General features: G+C 42.5%; 4 protein-coding genes across 6 annotated transcripts in view; all 4 read left to right on the forward strand.

Moving 5' to 3' along the window:
- Positions 1-225: 225 nt before the first annotated feature.
- LOC112224662 (ATP-dependent RNA helicase SUPV3L1, mitochondrial) lies at positions 226-12,290 on the forward strand. 3 transcript variants are annotated; one of them, XM_042306274.1, is made up of 16 exons: positions 2,891-3,189; positions 5,783-6,039; positions 6,244-6,321; positions 6,452-6,559; positions 6,684-6,798; positions 7,119-7,287; positions 7,451-7,562; positions 7,740-7,817; positions 7,948-8,039; positions 8,219-8,399; positions 8,616-8,709; positions 9,112-9,331; positions 9,455-9,535; positions 9,661-9,837; positions 11,073-11,221; positions 11,413-12,290. In XM_042306274.1, exons 2-16 carry the CDS (start codon positions 5,907-5,909, stop codon positions 11,819-11,821), a joined length of 2,196 nt encoding a protein of 731 aa, XP_042162208.1. In that variant the 5' UTR covers positions 2,891-3,189; positions 5,783-5,906; the 3' UTR covers positions 11,822-12,290. The 3 variants fall into 3 exon arrangements, with proteins under 3 accessions (XP_024244119.1, XP_042162208.1, XP_042162209.1); XM_042306275.1 differs by having other exon boundaries at positions 2,892-3,189; positions 5,783-5,796; XM_024388351.1 differs by lacking the exons at positions 2,891-3,189; positions 5,783-6,039 and adding an exon at positions 226-685.
- Positions 12,291-14,301: 2,011 nt separating this feature from the next.
- LOC112224665 (hexokinase HKDC1-like) lies at positions 14,302-15,400 on the forward strand. The gene is made up of 3 exons (XM_024388357.2): positions 14,302-14,566; positions 14,687-14,783; positions 14,887-15,400. Exons 1-3 carry the CDS (start codon positions 14,525-14,527, stop codon positions 15,201-15,203), a joined length of 456 nt encoding a protein of 151 aa, XP_024244125.1. The 5' UTR covers positions 14,302-14,524; the 3' UTR covers positions 15,204-15,400.
- A 230-nt stretch (positions 15,401-15,630) lies between these two features.
- Positions 15,631-22,324, forward strand: LOC112224666 (hexokinase-1-like). The gene is made up of 3 exons (XM_024388358.2): positions 15,631-15,815; positions 17,062-17,212; positions 21,680-22,324. The coding sequence occupies exons 1-3, from the start codon at positions 15,631-15,633 to the stop codon at positions 21,806-21,808; spliced, it is 465 nt and encodes a 154-aa protein (XP_024244126.2). The 3' UTR covers positions 21,809-22,324.
- Positions 22,325-23,495: 1,171 nt separating this feature from the next.
- Positions 23,496-27,178, forward strand: part of LOC112224663 (hexokinase-1) — a 38,094-nt gene continuing 34,411 nt past the window's right edge. Inside the window, exon 1 of the mRNA XM_024388356.2 lies at positions 23,496-23,624. The gene's annotated coding sequence lies outside the window, so the exon portion shown is untranslated. The remainder of the gene's footprint in view (positions 23,625-27,178) is intronic.

A 27,178-nucleotide genomic window follows, 5' to 3' on the forward strand; every position in this document is an offset into this window, starting at 1 on the left:
ACCTTTTGATTTGTGAAATGTAGGCACCACAGACATGCCAGAGTATTATCAGTAGATGTGTGCTCATCTAGTACATATATCATTTGAACGTATAATCACGGTATTTTTATAGACACAATTATATGTTTTCTAATTAAATCAACGCACTTTCTGAATTACTATGATATATATTTTTACATATTGCTACAGGCATATTTTTGGACTCCAATGCAAACAAGGGTCCTCCTGCACGTTGTATCACAGAATGAAGCCCATGTAGACAGTCCTCTGCTACAATACTGTGCAAAAACGTACCAGCAAAAGATTATGACACATTGCATAAAATGGGACATTGAAAGGTGTTAATTGACACACACCAGAAAAGGCAACATAATCGCGGACTGTATCTAGCAACCAAGGATGTCAGTAAGCCGCTGTATGCTGTTGTTCTCAAGAGTACAGCCCAGAATATGCGCCATATCTGTACGAAACAAAAACGCTCTGGTGGACAGTCGTTGTGGAAACTTTGGATCGATAACGTTATTGAAAGACCCCTGGTCTGGTCCTCTGACCTCCAGGCGAGGTGTTTATTCGAACAGTTCGTCACGATCACCAGACACCTCACTATTTGTGCCTCTCAACATCAAGAGTGATGTCGACGATGGTTGGGCTGTGGGAGCTGAGCTCACGCAACCTTTGGACAGAAGTACTGTATTTTTAACATCTTTATTGTTGCGTTATGTTAATGTTGAGTGCCAATTAGACAGATGAGCTGTTAGTATAGCTGAAATTGACATATTTTTGTAATTTAGTGCCAAGATGGCTGCGAGGTGGCTTCAATACAGCACCCCCTGTCTGTCTTCCAGGGTTATACACAATATTGGAAGATCGTGTACCACTATGCTTGTTTACAATAAGCTGCACTGAGGTCACAAGGCAATCACGTTTACATGAAGACACCATGGAGCTGGCACGAGATATGGGTGGGAAAACGTACCTCAATGCAGAGATGGAATAGGCCATTGTACCTTTAGCCACACTATGATCAAGAAGATTGAAATACTGCTAGTTTCCCAGAAACAACCCTTTTTGCCCTCATGCTAGCAGTAGCCTTTGTTCAATGCAACGTGCCATTCCATAATGGCTGCTGCTAACTAGTATGAGGATGAAAAGGGCAGTTGTACAGGAAAACTAGCAGTAATTCAATCTTCTTGATGGAGCAGTGTGGATAAAGGTACAATTTGGAGTTCAGTGGCATACCCCATCCCTGCATTGAGGTATGTTTCCCAACCTATATCTAGCACCGGCTCCACACTCTTAAAATCAAATCAAATTTTATTTGTCACATACACATGGTTAGCAGATGTTAATGCGAGTGTAGCGAAATGCTTGTGCTTCTAGTTCCGACAATGCAGTAATAACGAACAAGTAATCTAACTAACAATTCCAAAAAACTACTGTCTTATACACAGTGTAAGGGGATAAAGAATATGTACATAAGGATATATGAATGAGTGATGGTACAGAGCAGCATAGGCAAGATACAGTAGATGATATCGAGTACAGTATATACATATGAGATGAGTATGTAAACCAAGTGGCATAGTTAAAGTGGCTAGTGATACATATTACATAAGGATGCAGTCGATGATATAGAGTACAGTATATACGTATGCATATGAGATGAATAATGTAGGGTAAGTAACATTATATAAGGTAGCATTGTTTAAAGTGGCTAGTGATATATTTACATCATTTCCCATCAATTCCCATTATTAAAGTGGCTGGAGTTGAGTCAGTGTCATTGACAGTGTGTTGGCAGCAGCCACTCAATGTTAGTGGTGGCTGTTTAACAGTCTGATGGCCTTGAGATAGAAGCTGTTTTTCAGTCTCTCGGTCCCAGCTTTGATGCACCTGTACTGACCTCGCCTTCTGGATGACAGCGGGGTGAACAGGCAGTGGCTCGGGTGGTTGGTGTCCTTGATGATCTTTATGGCCTTCCTGTAGCATCGGGTGGTTTAGGTGTCCTGGAGGGCAGGTAGTTTGCCCCCGGTGATGCGTTGTGCAGACCTCACTACCCTCTGGAGAGCCTTACGGTTGAGGGCGGTGCAGTTGCCATACCAGGCGGTGATACAGCCCGCCAGGATGCTCTCGATTGAGCATCTGTAGAAGTTTGTGAGTGCTTTTGGTGACAAGCTGAATTTCTTCAGCCTCCTGAGGTTGAAGAGGCGCTGCTGCGCCTTCTTCACGATGCTGTCTGTGTGAGTGGACCAATTCAGTTTGTCTGTGATGTGTATGCCGAGGAACTTAAAACTTGCTACCCTCTCCACTACTGTTCCATCGATGTGGATAGGGGGGTGTTCCCTCTGCTGTTTCCTGAAGTCCACAATGATCTCCTTAGTTTTGTTGATGTTGAGTGTGAGGTTATATTCCTGACACCACACTCCGAGGGCCCTCACCTCCTCCCTGTAGGCCGTCTCGTCGTTGTTGGTAATCAAGCCTACCACTGTTGTGTCGTCCGCAAACTTGATGATTGAGTTGGAGGCGTGCGTGGCCACGCAGTCGTGGGTGAACAGGGAGTACAGGAGAGGGCTCAGAACACACCCTTGTGGGGCCCCAGTGTTGAGGATCAGCGGGGAGGAGATGTTGTTGCCTACCCTCACCACCTGGGGGCGGCCCGTCAGGAAGTCCAGTACCCAGTTGCACAGGGCGGGGTCGAGACCCAGGGTCTCGAGCTTGATGACGAGCTTGGAGGGTACTATGGTGTTGAATGCCAAGCTTTAGTCGATGAACAGCATTCTCACATAGGTATTCCTCTTGTCCAGATGGGTTAGGGCAGTGTGCAGTGTGGTTGAGATTGCATCGTCTGTGGACCTATTTGGGCGGTAAGCAAATTGGAGTAGGTCTAGGGTGTCAGGTAGGGTGGAGGTGATATGGTCCTTGACTAGTCTCTCAAAGCACTTCATGATGACGGATGTGAGTGCTACGGGGCGGTAGTCGAAGATCTGATAAAGGATATCCTTTAAAAAATTTAATAGGGAGGGCCAACTAAAGGTGTTAACCCTCCAAATCGCTCAAGCTAACTGGTGCACTGAACCAGGTGCTCTTAAATATCCTCAGTGCCAGCAAAAGTGAAACGCCTTCTGACTAACGAGGATGACAAGTCAGCACAGGTGTAACACATACTGACTAACGAGGTGCCACCGATAGGTCATCCTGACCAACTGGCCCTCCAAATACACCTCCGCTGTCTTCAACCAGGATCTCAGCGATCACTGCCTCATTGCCTGTATCCGCTACGGAGCCGCAGTCAAACGACCACCCTCATCACGGTCAAACGCTCCCTAAAACACTTCTGTGAGCAGGCCTTTCTAATCGACCTGGCCCGGGTATCCTGGAAGGACATCGACCTCATCCCGTCAGTTGAGGATGCCTGGTCATTCATTAAAAGTAACTTCCTCACCATTTTAGATAAGCATGCTCCGTTCAAAAAATGCAGAACTAAGAACAGATACAGTCCTTGGTTCACCCCAGACCTGACTGCCCTCGACCAGCACAAAAACATCCTGTGGCGGACTGCAATAGCATCGAATAGTCCCCGTGATATGCAACTGTTCAGGGAAGTCCGGAACCAATACACGCAGTCAGTCAGGAATGCTAAGGCCAGCTTCTTCAGGCAGAAGTTTGCATCCTGTAGCTCCAACTCCAAAAAGTTCTGGGACACTGTGAAGTCCATGGAGAACAAGAGCACCTCCTCCCAGCTGCCCACTGCACTGAGGCTAGGTAACACGGTCACCACCGATAAATCCATGATTATCGAAAACTTCAATAAGCATTTCTCAACGGCTGGCCATGCCTTCCGCCTGGCTACTCCAACCTCGGCCAACAGCTCCTCCCCCCCGGCAGCTCCTCGCCCAAGCCTCTCCAAGTTCTCCTTTACCCAAATCCAGATAGCAGATGTTCTGAAAGAGCTGCAAAACCTGGACCCGTACAAATCAGCTGGGCTTGACAATCTGGACCCCTATTTCTGAAACTATCCGCCGCCATTGTCGCAACCCCTATTACCAGCCTGTTCAACCTCTCTTTCATATCGTCTGAGATCCCCAAGGATTGAAAGCTGCCGCAGTCATCCCCCTCTTCAAAGGGGAGACACCCTGGACCCAAACTGTTACAGACCTATATCCATCCTGCCCTGCCTATCTAAGGTCTTCGAAAGCCAAGTCAACAAACAGGTCACTGACCATCTCGAATCCCACCGTACCTTCTCCGCTGTGCAATCTGGCTTCCGAGCCGGTCACGGGTGCACCTCAGCCACACTCAAGGTACTAAACGATATCATAACCGCCATCGATAAAAGACAGTACTGTGCAGCCGTCTTCATCGACCTTGCCAAGGCTTTCGACTCTGTCAATCACCATATTCTCATCGGCAGACTCAGTAGCCTCGGTCAAATCGGAGGGCATATTGTCCGGTCCTCTGGCAGTCTCTATGGGGGTACCACAGGGTTCAATTCTCGGGCCGACTCTTTTCTCTGTGTATATCAATGATGTTGCTCTTGCTGCGGGCGATTCCCTGATCCACCTCTACGCAGACGACACCATTCTATATACTTTCGGCCCGTCATTGGACACTGTGCTATCTAACCTCCAAACAAGCTTCAATGCCATACAACACTCCTTCCGTGGCCTCCAACTGCTCTTAAACGCTAGTAAAACCAAATGCATGCTTTTCAACCGATCGCTGCCTGCACCCGCATGCCCGACTAGCATCACCACCCTGGATGGTTCCGACCTTGAATATGTGGACATCTATAAGTACCTAGGTGTCTGGCTAGACTGCAAACTCTCCTTCCAGACTCATATCATACATCTCCAATCAAAAATCAAATCAAGAGTCGGCTTTCTATTCCGCAACAAAGCCTCCTTCACTCACGCCGCCAAGCTTACCCTAGTAAAACTAACTATCCTACCAATCCTCGACTTCGGCGATGTCATCTACAAAATGGCTTCCAACACTCTACTCAGCAAACTGGATGCAGTATATCACAGTGCCATCCGTTTTGTCACTAAAGCACCTTATACCACCCACCACTGCGACTTGTATGCTCTAGTCGGCTGGCCCTCGCTACATATTCGTCGCCAGACCCACTGGCTCCAGGTCATCTACAAGTCCATGCTAGGTAAAGCTCCGCCTTATCTCAGTTCTCTGGTCACGATGGCAACACCCATCCGTAGCACGCGCTCCAGCAGGTGTATCTCACTGATCATCCCTAAAACCAACACCTCATTTGGCCGCCTTTCGTTCCAGTACTCTGCTGCCTGTGACTGGAACGAATTGCAAAAATCGCTGAAGTTGGAGACTTTTATCTCCCTCACCAACTTCAAACATCAGCTATCTGAGCAGCTAACCGATCGCTGCAGCTGTACATAGTCTATTGGTAAATAGCCCACCCATTTTCACCTACCTCATCCCCATACTGTTTTTATTTATTTACTTTTCTGCTCTTTTGCACACCAATATCTCTACCTGTACATGACCATCTGATCATTTATCACTCCGGTGTTAATCTGCTAAATTGTAACTATTCGTCTACCTCCTCATGCCTTTTGCACACATTGTATATAGACTCCCCTTTGTTTTCTACTGTGTTATTGACTTGTTAATTTGTTTATTCCATGTGTAACTCTGTGTTGTCTGCTCACACTGCTATGCTTTATCTTGGCCAGGTCGCAGTTGTAAATGAGAACTTGTTCTCAACTAGCCTACCTGGTTAAATAAAGGTGAAATAAAATAAATTTAAAAGGTGCACCCAACGTGGTAACGTCCAACCTCGAAATCTAAATGGGAAAACCAAAACCTGTAACAATGTGATATGGAAGTTGGGGGATTTATGTTTCTAGAACCGTGCTGCAATTTAGAATGGTTTCATGTTTGGATGCAATATTTGTGTGGCTTCCAGAGCCAATTCGCCTTTAAGCAGACCATGTAAAGTCCTTTGGCTAAGAGTAACGGTATACTGGGGCAGCCATGGCCCTGAGACATGGGGGCTGTATTCTAACGGTATACTATGGAGTCTTATAGCCATGTCTCAGTAACAGCTCGCTATGAGTCTGAGACTTGTGAACGTTTGGTCACACTCCCTGTCAATATATATTTAGTAAAAGCTGTTTGCTGGGACTCTCTTCCTATAATGTTTATAGCTTCAAGAGTAGGCCTGCTACATGGCTGTTTTATCAGTCATTACTATGTGGTTTCTCTTAACAGGTGAACTTCTAAAAATACTGAATAAGTTCTACAAGAGGAACGAGATGCAAAAAATAGCTGCGGATCAAGGTCTCGATGGTGAGAACAACAATCATTTTCAACTAGTTGGCCTACTGGTATGGTACCCTCATCAAATATATGTTTAGTGATCATACTCTTCCAACCAAGCCTCATGGGCATACCAAAACATTCATCTATGTGTTGTTAGCTCGTCTCTTTCACCAAGCCTTCATCAGTTTTCGGAAGTATGTGCTGGAAATCTCTACACTCAGTGCAGACCTTCATATCATCCTCAATGATATATGCTGTGGAGCAGGTGAGTACAACACTCTTCTTATGATGTAATGAATCAGGTGATTGAAAGCAACTGTGAGTTGGAACTGAATTCCAACCCCATCACACCCTCTCAACTGATGAGTGTGTTTGCTTGTGTTCACCAGGCCACATAGATGACCTTTATCCTTACTTCATGAGACATGCAAAGCAGATTTTCCCCATGCTGGACTGCATGGAGGATCTACGAAAAATCAGTGATCTGCGTGTACCAGCTAATTGGTAAGTATCACCTCATCTTCATGTGATCTCAACATTAAACACATTTTACAATAGTTTTTGTGGTTTTATTGTCACATACACGGGGATAGGTGCAGTGAAATGTGTTGTTTTTAAAAGGTCAGCCATAGTAATGGGCAAATTAGGGTTAAGTGCCTTGTTCAAATGCGCATTGACAGATTTTTCACCTTGTCAGCTCATGTATTCGAACCAGCGACCTTTCGGTTACTCGCCCAATGCTCAAGATATTTATACATACAGCGCTGTGTTCACACAATACTCCACACAAGTGTCTTTCAGCCATGCACTTGAATGTTTCCCAGGTACCCAGAGGCTAGAGCCATCCAGAGGAAGGTGATATTCCATGCTGGTCCGACCAACAGTGGAAAGACCCATCATGCAATTCAGAGATACCTGGCTGCCAAGTCTGGTGTCTACTGTGGACCGCTGAAGCTGTTGGCCCACGAGATCTTTGAAAAGAGCAACACTGCTGTTAGTATGACCCCTCTTTCACTAGTAAACCTCCATAGAGAAGACATTAAGAAAGCTTTTTGTGTAGCTAATACCTTGAAACAATTGAAGCAAAAATGTTTAATATAATTCTCAGAGCTCTATGTCGAAGGAGGACGTTAAATCAAAGTTTCTTTCTCCCCAGGGCGTGCCTTGTGATTTGGTGACAGGAGAAGAGAGAACATTTGTGGATGCGGAGGGGGGACAAGCTGAGCATGTGGCCTGTACTATCGAGATGTGCAGTGTCACAACTCCATGTCAGTGTCTTGTCTTACCTCTCAACTTAACCTCATGTACATGAAATATGTTTATTTTATCACTTCCGTGTAAGTATTGGGTTCATGTTCTGCTAGAGCTAGATATTTGTTGACATTGGTTATCACCTGCTGTGTTCACTAACATGTGAAACGTGTCGTCCTCTGTGTTCTGTCCAGATGAAGTAGCGGTTATTGATGAGATCCAGATGATTAGGGACATATCGAGGGGATGGGCTTGGACCAGGGCTCTTCTCGGTCAGTAACTTCACTGTATTGTTATTGTATAGAAATTACCAGCTATTTACTAGGTCAATAACAATATGGTAAAATTATAATTTCACAGTAATAACTAATGGATTATTTGTTTTTCTCTGTCTGGGAATAGGTTTGTGTGCTGAGGAGATCCATGTGTGTGGAGAGCCTGCTGTGATTAACTTTGTCACAGAGCTCATGTACACAACTGGTGAAGAGGTGGAGGTGAGTCTTGCCAGTCTGCTGAACATTAGTGTGTTCGGCTTCTAATGAGACTGTCAGTCATTTGGGGTAGAGGCCTGCTTGTCATTTACATGATTCTGCTGAATATCAATTAAAAACTCGGACTTCTAGTGTTAAAAAAAAAAGCCAAGTGTCTTACAGTTGACATATTCTACTGGCAGGTTCGTAACTACAAGAGGCTCAGTCCGTGCTCAATTCTGGACCGTGCTGTGGAGTCTCTGGATAACCTGAGACCAGGCGACTGTGTTGTCTGCTTCAGCAAAAACGATATTTACTCCATCAGTAGGCAGATCGAGAGCCGAGGCCTGGAGTGTGCCGTCATCTACGGAAGCCTTCCACCCGGTAAGGCTTTCCTCTGTTCTTATATGTCCACAGAGCACAGTGATTGAGGTGATGGAGATTTAGAATGGAGTGAAAAATGTCAAATATGGACATTCAACTTGTTTGGGTGCTGGACAGAAAAATAAAATGGCTGATGTACTCCCGCCGTGACATCACTCAATCCTTGAGGTGTAATAGTGTGTATCATTAAAGCACTGTCAATCATCTGCTAAACAGGGACCAAGCTATCTCAAGCAAAGAAGTTCAATGACCCAGAGGACCCATGTAAGATCCTGGTTGCAACGGATGCCATCGGGATGGGACTAAACCTGTGAGTTGAGCGTTGAAGCTGATCTTGTTAGCTTATTGTTTTAATTGACCTCTGACAATCCATATTATGTTTGAAGTACATTGTTCTACACATTGTCATAAAACTACTAAACAGAAAAAAAACTAATTTCTTGCATGATTAGTTGATTTCAGTTTGCTGCAGCGTTGTAGTTGTTGCAATGCACGAAATGTACAACTTGTAATTGAAATGTATGACATTTGTAATTTTTACTTTGAATTTATTTATTTTTCCTTTACCAAAAAATCTATCAGCCCCTACAAAAATGTCCATTAATTATGGTCCACATTTCTTCTTGCTGCAGGATTATTTTGCTGCTGTAGCAAACTGGCTCAAGATCCTACATCTGTATAAGCTCTGTCTACCATGCCCCTCCCATATTAGGAGTATCAAGAGAATCATCTTCAACTCCTTGGTGAAACCCAACATCAATGTGAAGGGTGAGAAGGAGCTAAACACCATCTCCACGTCTCAGGCTCTCCAGATCGCCGGGCGGGCCGGACGCTTCAGCTCCATCTTTAAAGAGGGCGAGGTCACCACCATGCACCGCGACGACCTGCCTATCCTCAAGGAGATACTCAGCAGGACCGTCCACGCCATCGAGGTGAGAAATATGGACCGTTTCTGACCTTTGATCTCCTGTGTGTGGTATATCTGACTATTTAATGTCCTTTATTTAATTTAATGACAATGAAGTATGACATTATGTTAATTTTCCGAATCCTAGATAGCTGGGCTGCAACCTACAGCAGAGCAGATTGAAATGTTTGCCTACCACTTACCTGATGCCACCTTGTCCAATCTGATAGTAAGTAACTTTACTTCACTATAAATTACTCTGTAATGAAAATTAAGATTTACTGTTAAATTCACAGATTAGTATAGAATTATTTGTGTTAATTTAAAAGTAACCCTTTTTCTTTCTATCCCCAGGATATATTTGTGAGCCTCTCGCAAGTTGATGGTATGTACTTTGTGTGTAACATTGATGACTTCAAGTTCCTGGCTGACATGATCCAGCACATTCCCCTCAACCTGCGCTCTCGATATGTGTTCTGCACTGCGCCCATCAACAAGAAGCAGCCTTTCGTGTGCACCTCCTTCCTGAAGGTAGGAGCAGAGACATCGTTACAGCAGAATCATCCACATTCCATTAGCAACACTGGTTAAAACATCTGGGCCCGCATTCACAATGTAGGAGTGGTCATATACGGTATCACCTTTTAGGCCATTATCAACCCTTTACACTCGTACCCGTATGTATACAGGTTGAACATGGCAAATTTGGACACTGATAACTGCCCTAAATTGGAATGCATTGGCTGTACAATAACATGCTATTTATAATGGACTTTTTTTGGTTTGCTTAATCAACAACAGTAATTGTGTAAAAGTGGGGATGCAGGGCTGTGTTCCAAACAAACTACAAATATGTTTGCTTCAGTTCCTCAACGGCAAAGCTAGGAGAGATCAAAAAAGCACCTTATAGTTGAAGGCTCTTTCCTTGAGCCATAAAAGTACATTTAAATTCCGTATGAACTGTGTCCAGTCTGGAGAGGTGTGTCCACTTGGAGACACCAGTTAGACCTCACACTCAAACTCTTGTAATTATTTTGTCTTATGTTGCACCTACCCCAAAATTGTCATGGATATTGTTATTATGTAACTCCATGTCCAGCATATTTTCAGATTTCATTATAAGATGTGGCAAAATCAACGTTATAATGTTTTGATTTAATCTTGTCAGGTGAACTGTTGGCCTCAACTTTTAAAATAATTTTCCCATGATCTCTGAACTGTTAATGTTTTATTTCTGCCGTGTATATGCATATTCTTTTCCATATTTATTCCGTGAGAAACATTTCAAATGTAGCCCTACAGGCCAATTCCCAACAGTGTAAAGCGTTAACAAGATTGTATGGACAGGGGGAACCTGACTCTAGATCAGCACTCCTCCTCTGAGACGCTTTGTGAATACGGGCTCTAACCTCTGAATTTTCCTGTCATTCAGTGATGGGTCTACCGTTTGGAATATAGAATTTGTCATGGGAAGCACACGTCCTTGCATGAGTCACTCCATATTCTGGCATGATCAGTATGTTGCCAGTTTGCCTCTATGAGCTGTCTTCCGGTCGAACAGTAACTATAGCACCATTGATAAGCTTTTGTTAGTTGTTGAGCTTTAAGGAACATGACATCAGTGTTGTTACGGCAGCAGTATTGATAAGATCTATTGTGGGTTGGGTGAAACCTTACGGTGACTACGGTCTAAAGGTAATCCTATGGTAATTGGGTCTGGATGATGAGGCACTGAGTGTCTGAGGTGACGCTCTCTCCGTCTCCAGTTTGCCAGACAGTTCAGCAGAGATGAGCCTCTGACCTTTGACTGGGTGTGTCGGCTCGTCAGCTGGCCCTTGGTCCCACCCAAGAACATCAAGGACCTGGTGCACCTGGAGGCTGTCCATGATGTGCTAGACCTCTACCTCTGGCTCAGGTGATCCCGTCTCTCACCACTCTACCTTACCAAAACCATTCACCAATCAAAATGACCACGTGTTCTTGTTGTGCTAAAGGTCAATCACAGAATTCAGTAACACAATGTGCCTATTAAGGTCATTGATTGTCTTTATTGCAATTATTCTCAATCAGATATTAATAACACTCTCTTTTGGACTTTGTCTCCAGCTACCGCTTCATGGACATGTTCCCGGATGCCAATCATGTCCGGGAGATCCAGCAGGAGCTGGACAGCATCATTCAGTTGGGCGTACGCAACATCACACGACTTATCCGAGCAACGGAGACCAGCGCCACCCCTGGGATAGACCCACTCTCCAGCCAGAGGAGGCCGGGGCCCAGCCCAGTATCCCCAAGGAGGGTTCGAGGAGCTCCCAAGGCCCAGGACAGTGGAGTAGAGGCTGGGCAGCTGGACAAGTCCCTAGGCTCCCGTCTAGTACAGGAGGGCTTACTGACTCCTGACCTCCTAAGGCAATTGCAGAAGGAGTGGTCCAAGGAGCACCGTCAAGAGGAAGTAGGAGTCAAACTGGTTGTGGAAACTTTGAATAATAAAATGAAAGGGAGGAAGAAAAAGTGACTGCTCCAGTCTCTGACTTAGTTGTTGTGAAAAACAGGATCTGTTTCCTGTTATTTTGACGGGACTTCATTCCAGGCTGCATTATGCAGCTGTTGACCAATTGGACTGTGTGTGTCCCAGCTCCTGTCTATAACTGCTCAAAAACAGTCATTTTGTGAGCCAAAGGGTAAATAAATATGTTATTACAAAGTCATTTTGTACTCTTATTTTAATCACTTGAAAAGTAAAATGGTTGACTGCATCACGTAGATAGTCTGTCTCATGCAGCAAGCAATGACTATTTTTTACACTGAGGCAACATTCCTTGAGCAATTTGTGCCCATCCTATGCTTCTGCTACACTACGGTAACAAACTTAAATGTTATGAGACAGTCTCTTGCACTTTACACCACTAATTATATGTATGATTTGTGAAACTGACAGTACAAGTGATGTGATTGATAAAATAAAAGTAACATTTTTCTTTTGACAAGGTCTTTGTATTTATTTTATGTGAGACATGAGGTGACAAATCTCTAATTCTTTATTTTACTCGTAACGACAATGTAAACATGTCCTCAAGCTTTATCACAAATGGTTATAAGATGTCATGTCAGTGATTTTCTTGCCTTATGACACTGATTAACGTCTTTATAATGAACACTTCATACCACATGATAAAGGTTATGTGACATTTATACCATGCTGAGACCTTGTGCTGCGTTCTAAGTGTTCTCTCTGAACTGGGATTAGCTTTAGCCAGTTTCAAAACACAACAGCCACTGGAATTAGCTTTAGCCACTTTCAAAACAACAGCCACTGGAATTAGCTTTAGCCACTTTCAAAACAACAGCCACTGGAATTAGCTTTAGCCACTTTCAAAACAACAGCCACTGGGATTAGCTTTAGCCACTTTCAAAACAACAGCCACTGGGATTAGCTTTAGCCACTTTCAAAACAACAGCCACTGGGATTAGCTTTAGCCACTTTCAAAACAACAGCCACTGGGATTAGCTTTAGCCACTTTCAAAACAACAGCCACTGGGATTAGCTTTAGCCACTTTCAAAACCCAAGAGCCACAGAGTGGGAATGGAGACAGAATTTCATTATTTCCTAATTTGTTACAATACAATAACATTTGTGAACTGATTGAAGCTGTTATTTGAGAGAGGGGATATGTTTCAACCTTCTGAATTGTTAGAAATTAAAGCAGTGATCACTCTTCTACTGTGACTGAAATGACCCTGGATCCTCCAACCAAGGTCCTCCTAGGAAAACATGGGCTTGATACCGTATATAGATCTAGGCTTCCATTTCTGTTGTTGAACCCATCCTTTGCTTTTGAATTGGACACAGTAAAAGGTCCCATGGTTCCAAAGGAAAGTGCTCTTTGGAACCTGAGCCAAGGCATTGCTAGGAGTAGTGAGAGAGAAAGACTAGAGCTAGGCTACTCATTACTGAGCCAATGGAGGGGCCATGGATTAGGAAAACAACTAGTTGAGGAAGAAAAACACTCATACAACACTCACATTGTAGCTGAGGGAACACAGAGCCACAAGCTCAAGGACTGAAACAGTTTCCTCTCGAAGGTTGTGAGATTGTTCTGATTAAGGTTGTATTGCTTTGAGTAGACACATTTGTAGTTGCAGGATAGAATTTACAGGTACCAGAAGTGAACATGTTTGCTGTGCACTTGCTCTCTTTCCATTCCTCCAAGCCTCCGGAGGACCAAATCAAGAATGTGACACATTTCTGATGTTTGAAGGATTGTATTTGATAAGAAACTTTTTGGTTATGTGTACATACTGTAAGTAGCCTAGTTGCTATAGAAATACAGATGTTGGCTAATTGATCATTAGAAAATCCTTATGCTATTGTTAGCACCACTGAAAACTGTTGTTCTAATTAATGAAACAATAAAACTAGCCTTCTTTAGACTAGTTGAGTATCTGGAGCATCAGCATTTGTATGTTCAATTACAGGCTCAAAATGGTCAGAAACAAAGAACTTTCTTCTGAAACTGTCAGTCTATTCTTTTTCTGAGAAATGAAGGCTATTCCATGTGAGAAACTGAAGATCTCATACAACGCTCTGTACTACTCCCTTCACAGAACAACGCAAACTGGCTCTAGCCAGAATAGAAAGAGTGGGAGGCCCCGGTGCACAACTGATATAACACATATCTTCAAACATAAAGATATAAAACTGTATTTTTTTGTGAAGAATCAACAACAAGTGGGACACAATCATGAAGTGGAACAACATTTATTGGATATTTCCAACTTTTTTAACAAATAAAAAACTGAAAAATTGGGCGTGCAAAATTATTCAGCCCCTTTACTTTCAGTGCAGCAAACTCTCTCCAGAAGTTCAGTGAGGATCTCTGAATGATCCAATGTTGACCTAAATGACTAATGATGATGAATACAATCCACCTGTGTGTAATCAAGTCTCCGTATAAATGCACCTGCACTGTGATAGTCTCAGAGGTCCGTTAAAAGCGCAGAGAGCATCATGAAGAAAAGTGCATCGTCATGATAAAGATCAGCAACCTTAATGCCAAAGAATGGCAGTTATTTCAATGTCCTGTCTGCTTAATCAGGGTAAGACATTACATTATTTTTCCGAGTATGTAACAGCTCTCCATTGTAATACTTCCTTCCTCAGGGAAGTTTGGTTAGCTGGACCAAAAGGGTTCAAAGCCACAGACTGTGAAGGAAGTGATGTGGTGGAAATGCTGCGAGAAGCTTATAAGAACAAGGAATGTGAGTGAAATGGAACAAGCCCTACTGTGCTCTGTAATAGCTAGTCTGGATGGAAATAACTATACTATTGCCAATTATAAAAGTATCCATAGGCCAAATGTAAGATTTTGTTTCCTGTAGCAATCTGAGCTCGATATTCTTGCTGTGGTGAATGACACAGCGTGCACAATGATGTGTTCATATGAAGACCCCAAGTGTGAGATGGGACTCATTGCTGGTATGTAGGTTCTAGCTATTCTCAGCCCTGGTGATTTTATACTGCACTACACTAACAAAACAGTGAGATGTGTATGATCGCAGAGTGAAATGCTGCCCCCTAGGGACGAGGAGTAACGTGTGTTACATGGAGGAAATGAGAAACATGGAGATGGTGGAGTGGGACAAGGGATGGACGTGTGTAAACACAGAGTGGGTCGGTTTAGGGGAGAATGACTCCCTAGAGGACATCTGGACCAAGTTTGACAGAGAAGTAGATGAGGGGTCATTGAACAACGGCAAACAAAGGCAAGTTGTTAATATCCAGATCAGACTGACCAGGGTTTCTAAAACTATTGGTTCAGGACCCAAAGTGGGCCCTGGGCATGTGAGAGGTGGGCCGCGAGTTACTCTTCATTTGGGTTGTTGGAGGACGATTTAGGTCACGGGACGAAGGTAAATTTCTCATTTGGGTCTCGCGCTAAAAAGGTTTAAGAACCTCTGATGTAGAGGATACCCTGGTACCAGATCTGACTGAACACTTCATGCACAAAAATAATTGTATAATAATAATTTTATAATAATAATATATCATAACTTACTGTGCTACTAGAGGACACCCTGCTGCCAGGGATTGTCATTCAATTAGTTTCTTATCCATAGTTCAGTCTAAATCTAATACAAATGAATTATTCAACCATGTTAAAGAGCAATACATTATGCTTATGGGAATTTTCCCTGACCCATAATCATTTAAAAAGGCTTGATTCAAATTCTGCATGACAATGTCCCCATATGAGTAAATAAAAAGGTCTAGACTATTGCCCTGGCAATACAGTGAAATATTGAACAATTTAAGCTTTTTTTGCATGTTGTCATATCCTGTCATATCCATGTCATATCCTGTTCCCCCCAGGTTTGAGAAGATGACCAGCGGTATGTACTTCAGGGAGATAGTGAGACAGATTCTCATCGACCAACCAGGAGAGGTCTTCTGTTCCCGGGGCCACATCACAGAGCCTCTGAAGAGAGACCAAGTAGTACAGCTACTAAGGTCTGTAGTAATAGTAGACAGATCCAACGTAAATCCACATGGGAAATATAAGATTACTAAAATGAATATGTGCTTTTAATGCTGGTTAGGGTTACTTACAGTAAGTGTTTACCCTTGCATAAGTGAAGTAGGCTTTCATACCAGGGTTCTCTCCATTGTGATATCATCACTTCCAACTAGAGTTTCTATTGGACAAATTCAGGTATGCCCCTCCCCGCAGTGTTGCCAACTTAGCGACTTTGTCGCTATATTTAGCAAGTATTCAGACCCCTCTAGCGACTTTTTCTGGTGTTATTGGAGACTTTTGGAGACTCTGACGTGAAAGCACATATCTTTCTTACATGCTGACCAGACCGGACACGTCGCATGCGCGAGCGTCGCAAAATACATTCAGAAATCCATGTTATTCAATTATTGCGCCCACACTTCTCACGAGCATCTGCGATGCCAAGGGCTAAAATAGAAATCCTTTCTATTTCTGACGCAGTGCTGCAAGTCCTGCCTCTCCTATATCATTGGTTTATAGAAGCAGGTGCCAACGTGCCATCTCCTCATTGGTTATACCCATGTGGGTGATTGAAAGACTAAATGTTTTGCCGGTTGTCGTGGTAATACTATGAAAGTGTAGATACCGATCACCATAAGTTCAAAAATGAAAAAGCCTGAGAGGAGAGATGACTAGAAACAATTTGGTTAAAAAACCTACCTATTCACAAAGTATCTTGATGAATCCCACAGCACACCCTCACCCCTACCCCCTACGTTTCTTTCATTAACATATTTACTAATGACCTGCCACTGGCTCTGAATAAAGCCTGTGGATGACTCAACACTATGCATGTCTGCTACTACAGCAAGAGAAATTAATGCAACACTTAACAAAGAGCTGCAGTCAGTTTCAGAATAGGTGGCAAGAAATAAGTTAGTCCTAAATATATCCAAAACTAAAAGCATTGTATTTGAGACAAATCATTCACATAACAATAAACTTGTAATTAATAATGTGGAAATTTAGCAAGTTGAGGTGACTAAACTGTATTTTCTTACTAGTATAGACTTTGCTGCTTTGTTGAGGAAAGATGACCAACTATGACTGTGATTTGTGGTTGTCCCACCTAGCTACCTTAAAAGGAATGCACTAACTGTAAGTCGCTTTGGATAAAAGCATCTGCTGAAGGACTAAAATGTAGTGAATACACCCAGGCGTACAAGAAAATCAAGTTTGAGAATCCTCTATTTCCCCCAGTGACCGCTTGGCGCTACTGCAGGTGCGGTCCATTCTGCTGCAGCTGCGTCTAAACAGCATACGTGATGACAGCGTCATCGTCAAGGTGGTGTGGTCCATTCTGCTGCAGCTGCGTCTAGACAGCATACGTGATGACAGCGTCATCGTCAAGGTGGTGTGGTCCATTTTTTAAAATATATTTTAAAAAAATTAACATCAATACAGGAAGAATGTGGAAACACAAGTATAAATAAATCCTATACAAAGGGGGACAATTGGGCTGGAGGGGGGATAGGGTGTGGGGCTGGAGGCGGGGCTAGGGTGTGGGGCGGGGCTAGGGGGAGGGTGTGGGGCTGGGCGGGGCTAGGGTGTGGGGCGGGGCTAGGGGGATAGGGTGTGGGGCTGGAGGCGGGGCTAGGGTGTGGGGCGGGGCTAGGGGGATAGGGTGTGGGGCTGGAGGCAGGGCTAGGGTGTGGGGCGGGGCTAGGGGGATAGGGTGCGGGGGGCTGGAGGCGGGGCTAGGGGGGATAGGGTGCGGGGCTGGAGGCGGGGCTAAGGTGTACAATAATCACATTAAACAAGGACCTTAAGGGACATACAAAACACTTATAATTCTAACAGCTTTTTTTGTTAGAGTATTTTTATTGTCTTAAAATATAGTTCCATTTATTTTTGTAAGGTAAGAAAATGTGGTGTTTTGTTTGTAGATTTACATTCATGAATATGAAATTTGGCCAAAAGAATGACATAAAATTGTTTCATCTTATTTCTATTGTAGGTAAATAATCCAAGCAGTACATCTCTCCACAATAGTGTAAAATCTTCATAAATTATAAATCTACTGATGTCTTGCCACAGTTTCCTTACATGAATACAACGCCAAAAAAGATGCAACACTGTTTCTGGGTGGTCATTACAAAAGGTACAATTTGAGTTGATGTTTTCCTTAAACTTCTTCATATAGTGGCTGGCAGGATAATATTTATGAACCATTTTAAAGGAAACTTCCTTAATTTTGTTAACAAGTAGGCATGTGTGCAGCAACATCCAAACTTTTTTCCAAAAGATATTATCAATAGATCTGTTCCAATAAGGCATGACATAAGGTACAACATCTTGCTGAAACAAGATTCATATCGCTCTGTTGTTGAATGGACCAAAAGAGAAACAAATCTTTCCTACTGATGAGTCAACAGGGTCAACAGAAGGTAGGCTCTGAGGGTCAGGTCTTGACACATTCCTGAATAATAAAGCAACACCTGAGGGAATGGCATCTAAAACAATTGCAAAATCTTTAGGTGTTACGGGGACCTTGTAAAGTGATAAGAATTCCTTATAACTAAGTAAAAAACCCTCTGCATTTATCAGTTGGCTCACCAATAGGATATTATTTCAGAACCAATATTCTAAAAACGAATAAGTATTTTTATACAATATATCACGATTATTCCATATATAATATCTGTGTGGAGAAAAATTATGCTTATAAATTAAGGACCATGATAAGAAAACCTGCCGATGAAAAGCAGAGTCACTGGAACTTTGTCAATATTAGAATTGCAAACCAACATGAAGTTAAGGCCACCAAAAGTAGACAAGACATGATGAGGAATAAAATTCCACATAGAAGTGGGTCTTATGAATTGTTTTATCCAATTGATCTTAAATGTAGTAAAGGTAGTAATGTCCAGAAAGTTCAGCCCACCATACACAAGTATTCATTACAACAGTTTTCCTAATGTAATGTGTACGGTTTCTCCAGATAGACCAGATGCTTTTTAACTCTCTCCTCGCTTATTTTACAGTCAAGATATAAAGACAGAGCGCCATATGTTAGTCTAGAGATACCTTCAGCCTTGGTTATTAGGACTCTTCCTTTTAAAGATTAAGTCCCTCTGTAGCCATTGATTTTGTTTATTCTGTTTTTTTTAAATAAGATGTTTAAAATTGAGTAAGCCTCTCGACTTCTGCTCCTTAATAATGGTTATGCCTAAATATGTACAGTTGAATTCAAAAGTTTACATACACCTTAGCCAAATACATTTAAACAGTTAACAATTCATGACATTTAATCCTCGTAAAAATTCCCTGTCTTAGGTCAGGTAGGATCACCGTTTATTTAAAGGATGTGAAATGTCAGAATAATAGTAGAAAGGGTGATATTTCAGCTTTTATTTCTTTCATCACATTCCCAGTGGGTCAGAAGTTTACATACACTCAATTAGTATTTGGTAGCATTGCTTTTAAATTGTTTAACTTGGGTCAAACGTGTCGGGTAGCCTTCCACAAGCTTCCCACAATAAGTTGGGTGAATTTTGGCCCATTTTCTCCGGACAGAGCTGGTGTAACTGAGTCAGGTTTGTAGGCCTCCTTGCTCGAACACACTTTTTCAGTTCTGCCCAAACATTTTCTATAGGATTGAGGTCAAGGCTTTGTGATGGCCACACCAATACCTTGACTTTGTTGTCCTTAAGCCATTTTGCCACAACTTTGGAAGTTTGCTTGGAGTCATTGTCCATTTTGAAGACCCATTTGCGACCAAGCTTTAACTTCCTGACTGATGTCTTGAGATGTTGCTTCAATATATCCACAAAATGTTCCCCTCCTCATGATGCCATCTATTTTTTGAAGGGCACCAGTCCCTCCAGCATCTTCACAAGGTCATTTGCTGTTGTTCTGGGATTGATTTGCACTTTTTGCACCAAAGTACGTTCATCTCGAGGAGACAAAATGTCGCCTTCCTGAGCGGTATGACAGCTGCGTGGTCCCATGGTGTTTATACTTGCGTACTATTGTTTGTACAGATGAACGTGGTACCTTCAGGCGTTTGGAAATTGCTCCCAAGGATGAACCAGACTTGTGGAGGTCTACCATTTTTTTCTGTGGTCTTGGCTGATTTCTTTTGATTTTCCATTGTCGTCAAGCAAAGAGACACTGAGTTTGAAGGTAGGCCTTGAAATGCATCCAAGGGTACACCTCCAATTGACTCAAATGATTTCAATTAACCTATCAGAAGCTTCTAAAGCCATGACATCATTTTCTGGAATTTTCCAAGCTGTTTAAAGGCACAGTCAATTTAGTGTATGTAAACTTCTGACCCACTGGAATTGTGATACAGTGAATTATAAGTTAAATAATCTGTCTGTAAACAATTGTTGGTAAAATTACTTGTCATGCACATAGTAGATGTTCTAACCGACTTGCCAAAACTATAGTTTGTTAACAAGAAATTTGTGGAGTGGTTGAAAAACGAGTTTTAATGACTCCAACCTAAGTGTATGTAAACTTCCGACTTCAACTGTAAGTTCTTCTTTCACTGGAATACCATAATATGAAGGTTTCACACAATCTTTGACAGCTATGAGTTCACATTTATTAATGTTAAGATATAGACCAGACGCTTTGGAAAAGGATTGTCATATTGGTCAATATGGGAATTTGGTTAGCATCTTTTAGAAAAAATGTAGTTTCGTCAGCCAGCTGGCTTATAATTTCTTTACCAGCTATGGAAATACCTTGTACAGGACTATTATTTAAATAATTTGTGAGAAGTTGGGTGATTAATAAAAACAGATACAGAGAGATAGGACAACCAAGCCCAATTCCTCTCTTTAACTCAAATCTAGATGAGGTGCCATATTTCAAGTTGATAGAGCTGTTACCATTTGTATAGAGTCTTAATAGCCTTACAGAAAAAAATCCCCAAAGCTAAATTTCTTAAGGGAGTGGAAGAGGAACTGATGCTCTACTGTGTCAAATGCTTTATAAAAATTCTAAAAATAATATGAAGCTATCCTCAGTTATTAGGTCTGAGTAGTCAAGTAGGTCTAATACTAGTCTGATATTGTTAGACATGTCTGTTCCTCATAAAGCCAGACTGTGTTTCATCAATGATTGCATCCAGGACTTCTTTAATTATTTTTGCAAGTAGTAAGGTTAATATCTTAGTCATTATTAAGAAGACAAATTGGACGCCAGTTATCGATGAGCAGCACTTCTTTTTTAGGCTTAGGTATCAGTGTTATTAACCCCTGACTCATTATAGAAGGGAGAACATTGTTTTTAATACTCTCTAAAAAGACTTCAAATAGGAAGGGAGCTACTTGTTCAGAATTGTTTTTGTAAAATTCTGAAGTAATTCCATCAACATCTGGTTATTTATTGTTCTTTAGATGTTTGATAGACTCTAATCTCTTCAACGGTGATGGGTTCATCACACTGTTTAGATTCTTTATCACTGATAGAGAGAACATTATTTAGTGAGTCAAAAAAACATATCTGTGGATTCCTGATAGTAAGTAGATCTATAAAAATTGCTACAATATTTAGTGATTCATTTTTGGTCATGTGTAATAACACCAATGTTTAACTTGTGGATAGTGTTACTTGTCGAGTGAAATTGCTCAAGTCTAAAGAAATAGGATGAATTCTGTTCTCCCTCAATCCATTTTTTCCTAGATCTAATAATGTCTCCTTCTGCTTTTAATCTCTATATTTTATCCAGTTTCTCTATATATTATCAATTTTATTTCATCTATATATTATCCATTTTATTTATTTAATATATATTATTCAGTTTATTTAATATATATTATCCAGTTTATTTTGCAACTCAATCAGTTTCATCTTCTCCTCCCAGAGAGGTCGGCTGGGGACCTCTGAGAAAGGGAAGGGTGTGTGGTACATTGTCTCCGCCTGGTGGCCACCGTTGTCGACACAATCCGATAGAACCGTGGGCCGAACCAAATGGACATCACTGTGGGGGTGAACGGAACGCGCTACAAGCTGCATCCACAGTGTGTAGTCTCCAGGGGCAAGGGAATTTTCGATTTCACAGGATTATAAATTATACTTGTGTCGTTTAATTGGTATAAAGAAAGAAGGGGATATATTATTTCTGGTCAGATGAGACACAGCAAGGAAAGACTAATCAAACCTCTAGAGGTAGCATGTGGTCAGGAGTCAAACTAACACAAAGGTTGCAGTAAAACACTTAAAGACACACCCTATCCCCTCAACCCTCAAATTAAGTGGAGACTTCTGATGACGTTTCATGACGTCTGACAAGTATACACTTGCAAGACAAGGGGCGAGGAAGAATTGATTCGGTCATTATTTTACATTCACCATTGTTGCATTGCTAACGTGGCTAGAAGAGCTTAGTGAGAACTCACATTAAAACAAATTGTGTTGCAATTCCCGAACAATCATCAACATGCCTAAAAGAAAGAGTGCTACCAAGGGAGATGAGCCTGCAAGACGTTCAGCACGTTTGTCATCTAGATCTGCGCCCAAACCCCAAAAAAGAGCCGCACCCAAAAAGCCAGTCAAAGGAAAGAAGGCAGCTGAGAAAGGTGATGCCAAGGCTGAGGCGAAGGTTGAAGCCGCTGGAGACGCCAAATGAAGAACTGTTTGAAGTTGTGATCATTCTGTGTACTTGGTGACTGTACAGTTTAAAAATAAGTATTTTTTACCAAGTTGTTTTTGTAATATTAAAATATATAATTTATAGTTCATTGTGGGCTTACATTTGACGTAAATGAAGCTATTCCAAGGGGTTGCCACGTTCTTATCCATTTTATGCCTTGTTTAAATGAATACCGTCCATATCCAGTCAGTTTTAAAAACCAACAACAAAAAACTTCTAAACCTGTTTTGTTTTTTTACTGCTGAATGTTATTTTCCTACATAAATCCAAACATTAAAGGCAGCTAAAGTGTGTTTCTAAAATGTTTAAGAGGAATAGGGTTTTTGCCACTCCTTTTAGTTTTTTATTGTACAAGTAATATGAATTAATTACATACCAAATGTTTTGAATCAACATCAGATCTTCTCATTCAGGAGACAAAAGACACCGTTTGAAAGTAATCACTAACTTGTATTAGGTCAACACACAAAATTAAAAATGTGAACTTAATCATTTGTTCTATTGTTTATTTTCTTAAATTGTTCTGTAAAAACAGTGGAAAGAGCTATTGTGACGCCTATGAAATTTGAAGGAAATAATGATTTTTAAAAGGTCCACCATTGGCCGGAAATTCGTCACTCGTTCATCCCGCGATGATTGTTTTCAGTGTGGATGCTTTATATGCACTACAGTCAATTATGAGTGCATGTCTACTTATGTCTACTTATATATCATTATTAATATACGCCTACTGTATGATAGCTAGCAAATTAATTAACTATCTGACGTTAGCCTGCCTAGCTGGAACTTCTGAAGAAGGAATATGTTTTATTTCTACAATTTCCGAAAGATAACCAAAACATATTTACTTTTTACGAGACGTGTTTGTGCCGTTATGTGCACTATTAGCACAATTTCTAATGTATTTGCATTCGTTTTTACTTACACTTGTATGTCGACTTCTCCATTGATGTTGTTTTGAAGTATTCGCAGACTTTTCTTAGCGGAGGTACAATCGTCGCGAATTGAATTATGGGGAGCTTCAGACCCCGGAGTGAAGATGATTGTAAACTCGACTGTAAACGAGGGCAGAGGGGCTTACGTTTCAAACTTCCCTTGCTTGGCTAATCATTTGGACCGCCCTCCAAGATGACGTGGATCCCACCTAGGGCACAAGGTGAGAGTGTGTCTTTTATGAGTTTGAACTGCAGGCCTAGTCCAGACTTTGACAACTTGTAGTCATGAGTCAAACCAACACCTAGTCCAGACAATATATATTTATTATGGATCCACCTTAAGTTGCCAAGGCAGCAGCTACTCTTTCTGGGGTCCAGCAACATCAGAGCAGTTAAATACAGTGAAAAATATTACATAACATTACATAACACTTTACCCTATACATTTAGAGTGTTCCCTCAGGCTACTATCACATATTCACAATACAACATCCATGTGTACGTGTGTGTAGAGTGCGTGTCTTATCATGTGTGTCTGTGCCTGTGTGTGTCTCTTCACAGTCCCTGCTGTTCCATAAGGTGTATTTTTATCTGTTTTTCAAATCTGATTCTACTAGTTCAGTGGTTCCCAAACGTTTTATAGTCCCGTAGCCCTTCAAACATTCAACCTCCAGCTGCGTACCCCCTCTAGCAGCCGGGTCAGCGCACTCTCAAATGTTGTTTTTTGCCATCATTGTAAGCCTGTAAACTCACCACAGGTTAATGAAATGGTGTGCTTGAAAGGATGCACATAACTCTGCAATTTTGGGTTGTATTGGAGAGAGCCTCAATATTAAATAATTTTCCACACACAGTCTGGGTTTGTATTTAGTTTTCATGCTAGTGATGGTGTCATCGCTCTCACACTCCCACATACTGACTGGTCACTGGAAGTTCAACATGGCACCTCATGGCAAATCAAATCAAATTTATTTATATAGCCCTTTGTACATCAGCTGATATCTCAAAGTGCTGTACAGAAACCCAGCCTAAAACCCCAAACAGCAAGCAATGCAGGTGTAGAAGCACAGTGGCTAGGAAAAACTCCCTAGAAAGGCCAAAACCTAGGAAGAAACCTAGAGAGGAACCAGGCTATGTGGGGTGGCCAGTCCTCTTCTGGCTGTGCCGGGTGGAGATTATAACAGAACATGGCCAAGATGTTCAAATGTTCATAAATGACCAGCATGGTCAAATAATAATAATCACAGGCAGAACTGTTGAAACTGGAGCAGCAGCACAGCCAGGTGGACTGGGACAGCAAGGAGTCATCATGTCAGGTAGTCCCGAGGCATGATCCTAGGGCTCAGGTCCTCCGAGAGAAAGAAAGAGAGAATTAGAGAGAGCATATGTAACGGATGTGAAACGGCTAGCTTAGTTAGAGGTGGTGCGCACTAAATAGCGTTTCAATCGGTGACGTCACTTGCTCTGAGACCTTGAAGTAGTGGTTCCCCTTGCTCTGCAAGGGCTGCGGCTTTTGTGGAGCGATGGGTAACGATGCTTTGAGGGGTGACTGTTGTTGATGTGTGCAGAAGGTTATACTGTTACATATACTTAAATTCACACAGGACACCGGATAGGACAGGAGAAGTACTCCACATATAACAAACTGACCCTAGCCCCCCGACACATAAACTACTGCAGCATAAATACTGGAGGCTGAGACAGGAGGGGTCAGGAGACACTGTGGCCCCATCCGATGACACCCAAGGACAGGGCCAAACAGGAAGGATATAACCCCACCCACTTTGCCAAAGCACAGCCCCCACACCACTAGAGGGATATCTTCAACCACCAACTTACCATCCTGAGACAAGGCCGAGTATAGCCCACAAAGATCTCCGCCACCGCACAAGCCAAGGGGGGGCGCCAACCCAGACAGGAAGGTCACATCAGTGACTCAACCCACTCAAGTGACGCAAAGAACTCTCTGAGGATCTGAAAAAAAGAATTGTTGCTCTACATAAAGATGGCCTGGGCTATAAGAAGATTGCCAAGACCCTGAAACTGAGTTGCAGCACGGTGGCCAAGACCATACAGCGGTTTAACTGGACAGGTTCCACTCAGAACAGGCCTCGCCATGGTCGACCAAAGAAGTTGAGTGCACGTGCTCAGCGTCATATCCAGAGGTTGTCTTTGGGAAATAGACGTATGAGTGCTGCCAGCATTGCTGCAGAGGTTGAAGGGGTGGGGGGGTCAGCCTGTCAGTGCTCAGACCATAGACCGTACACAGCATCAAATTGGTCTGCATGGCTGTTGTCCCAGAAGGAAGCCTCTTCTAAAGATGATGCACAAGAAAGGCCGCAAACAGTTTGCTGAAGACAAGCAGACTAAGGACATGGATTACTGGAACCATGTCCTGTGGTCTGATGAGACCAAGCTAAACTTATTTGGTTCAGATGGTGTCAAGCGTGTGTGGCGGCAACCAGGTGAGGAGTATAAAGACAAGTGTGTCTTGCCTACAGTCAAGCATGGTGGTGGGAGTGTCATGGTCTGGGGCTGCATGAGTGCTGCCGGCACTGGGGAGCTACAGTTCATTGAGGGAACCGTGAATGCCAACATGTACTGTGGCATACTGAAGCAGAGCCTGATCCCCCTCCCTTCGGAGACTGGGCCGCAGGGCAGTATTCCAACATGATAACGACCCCAAACACACCTCCAAGACGACCACTGCCTTGCTAAAGAAGCTGAAGGTAAAGGTGATGGATTGGCCAAGCATGTCTCCAGACCTAAACCCTATTGAGCATCTGTGGGGCATCCTCAAACGGGAGGTGGAGGAGTGCAAGGTCTCTAACGTCCACCAGCTCCTTGATGTCGTCATGGAGGAGTGGAAGAGGACTCCAGTGGCAACCTGTGAAGTTCTGGTGAAGTCCATGCCCAAGAGGGTTAAGGCAGTGCTGGAAAATGATGGTGGCCACACAAAATATTGACACTTTGGGCCCAATTTGGACATTTTCACTTAGGGGTGTACTCACTTTTGTTGCACTCACTACTTTACATTGTAGCAAAGTGTCATTTCGTCAGTGTTGTCACATGAAAAGATATACTCAAATATTTACAAAAACGTGAGGGGTGTCTTAACAGCGCGATTTGCCAAGTCAGGATACTCTGAGCGCAGACAAATCCAGAAATCTGGCAGTGGCTTCTAATTTAAATTCAATTTTCACAGAACCGCTTGTTGCAATTTCGATGAGGCTCTCTTGTTCAGATATCGGTAAGTGGACTGGAGGCAGAGCATGAAAGGGATAACGAAACCAGTTGTTTATGTCATCCGTTTCAGGAAAGTACCTGGGTAATTGCGCACCCAACTCAGGTGCTTCGCTTTATCACATTTGACATTGTCCGTAGATTGAGTTCATTTGCACACAAAAAACGATACCATGATGGAAAGACCTGTGTGTTGCCCTTGTTAATGCAGACAGAGAAGAGCTCCAACTTCTTAATCATAGCCTCAATTTTGTCCCACACATTGAATATAGTTGCAGAGAGTCCCTGTAATCCTAGATTCAGATCATTCAGGTGAGAAAAAACATCACCCAGATAGGCCAGTCGTGTGAGAAACTCATCATGCAAGCGGTCAGACAAGTGAAAATTATGGTCAGTAAAGAAAACTTTAAGCTCATTTATCAATTCAAAAAAACATGTCAGTACTTTGCCCCTTGATAACCAGCGCACTTCTGTATGTTGTAAAAGTATTACGTGGTCGCTGCCCTTTCACTGCATAGTGCAGAAAATACAC

This window comes from Oncorhynchus tshawytscha, linkage group LG25 (assembly GCF_018296145.1).
Source record: "Oncorhynchus tshawytscha isolate Ot180627B linkage group LG25, Otsh_v2.0, whole genome shotgun sequence".
NCBI classification, from domain to species: Eukaryota; Metazoa; Chordata; class Actinopteri; order Salmoniformes; family Salmonidae; genus Oncorhynchus; species Oncorhynchus tshawytscha.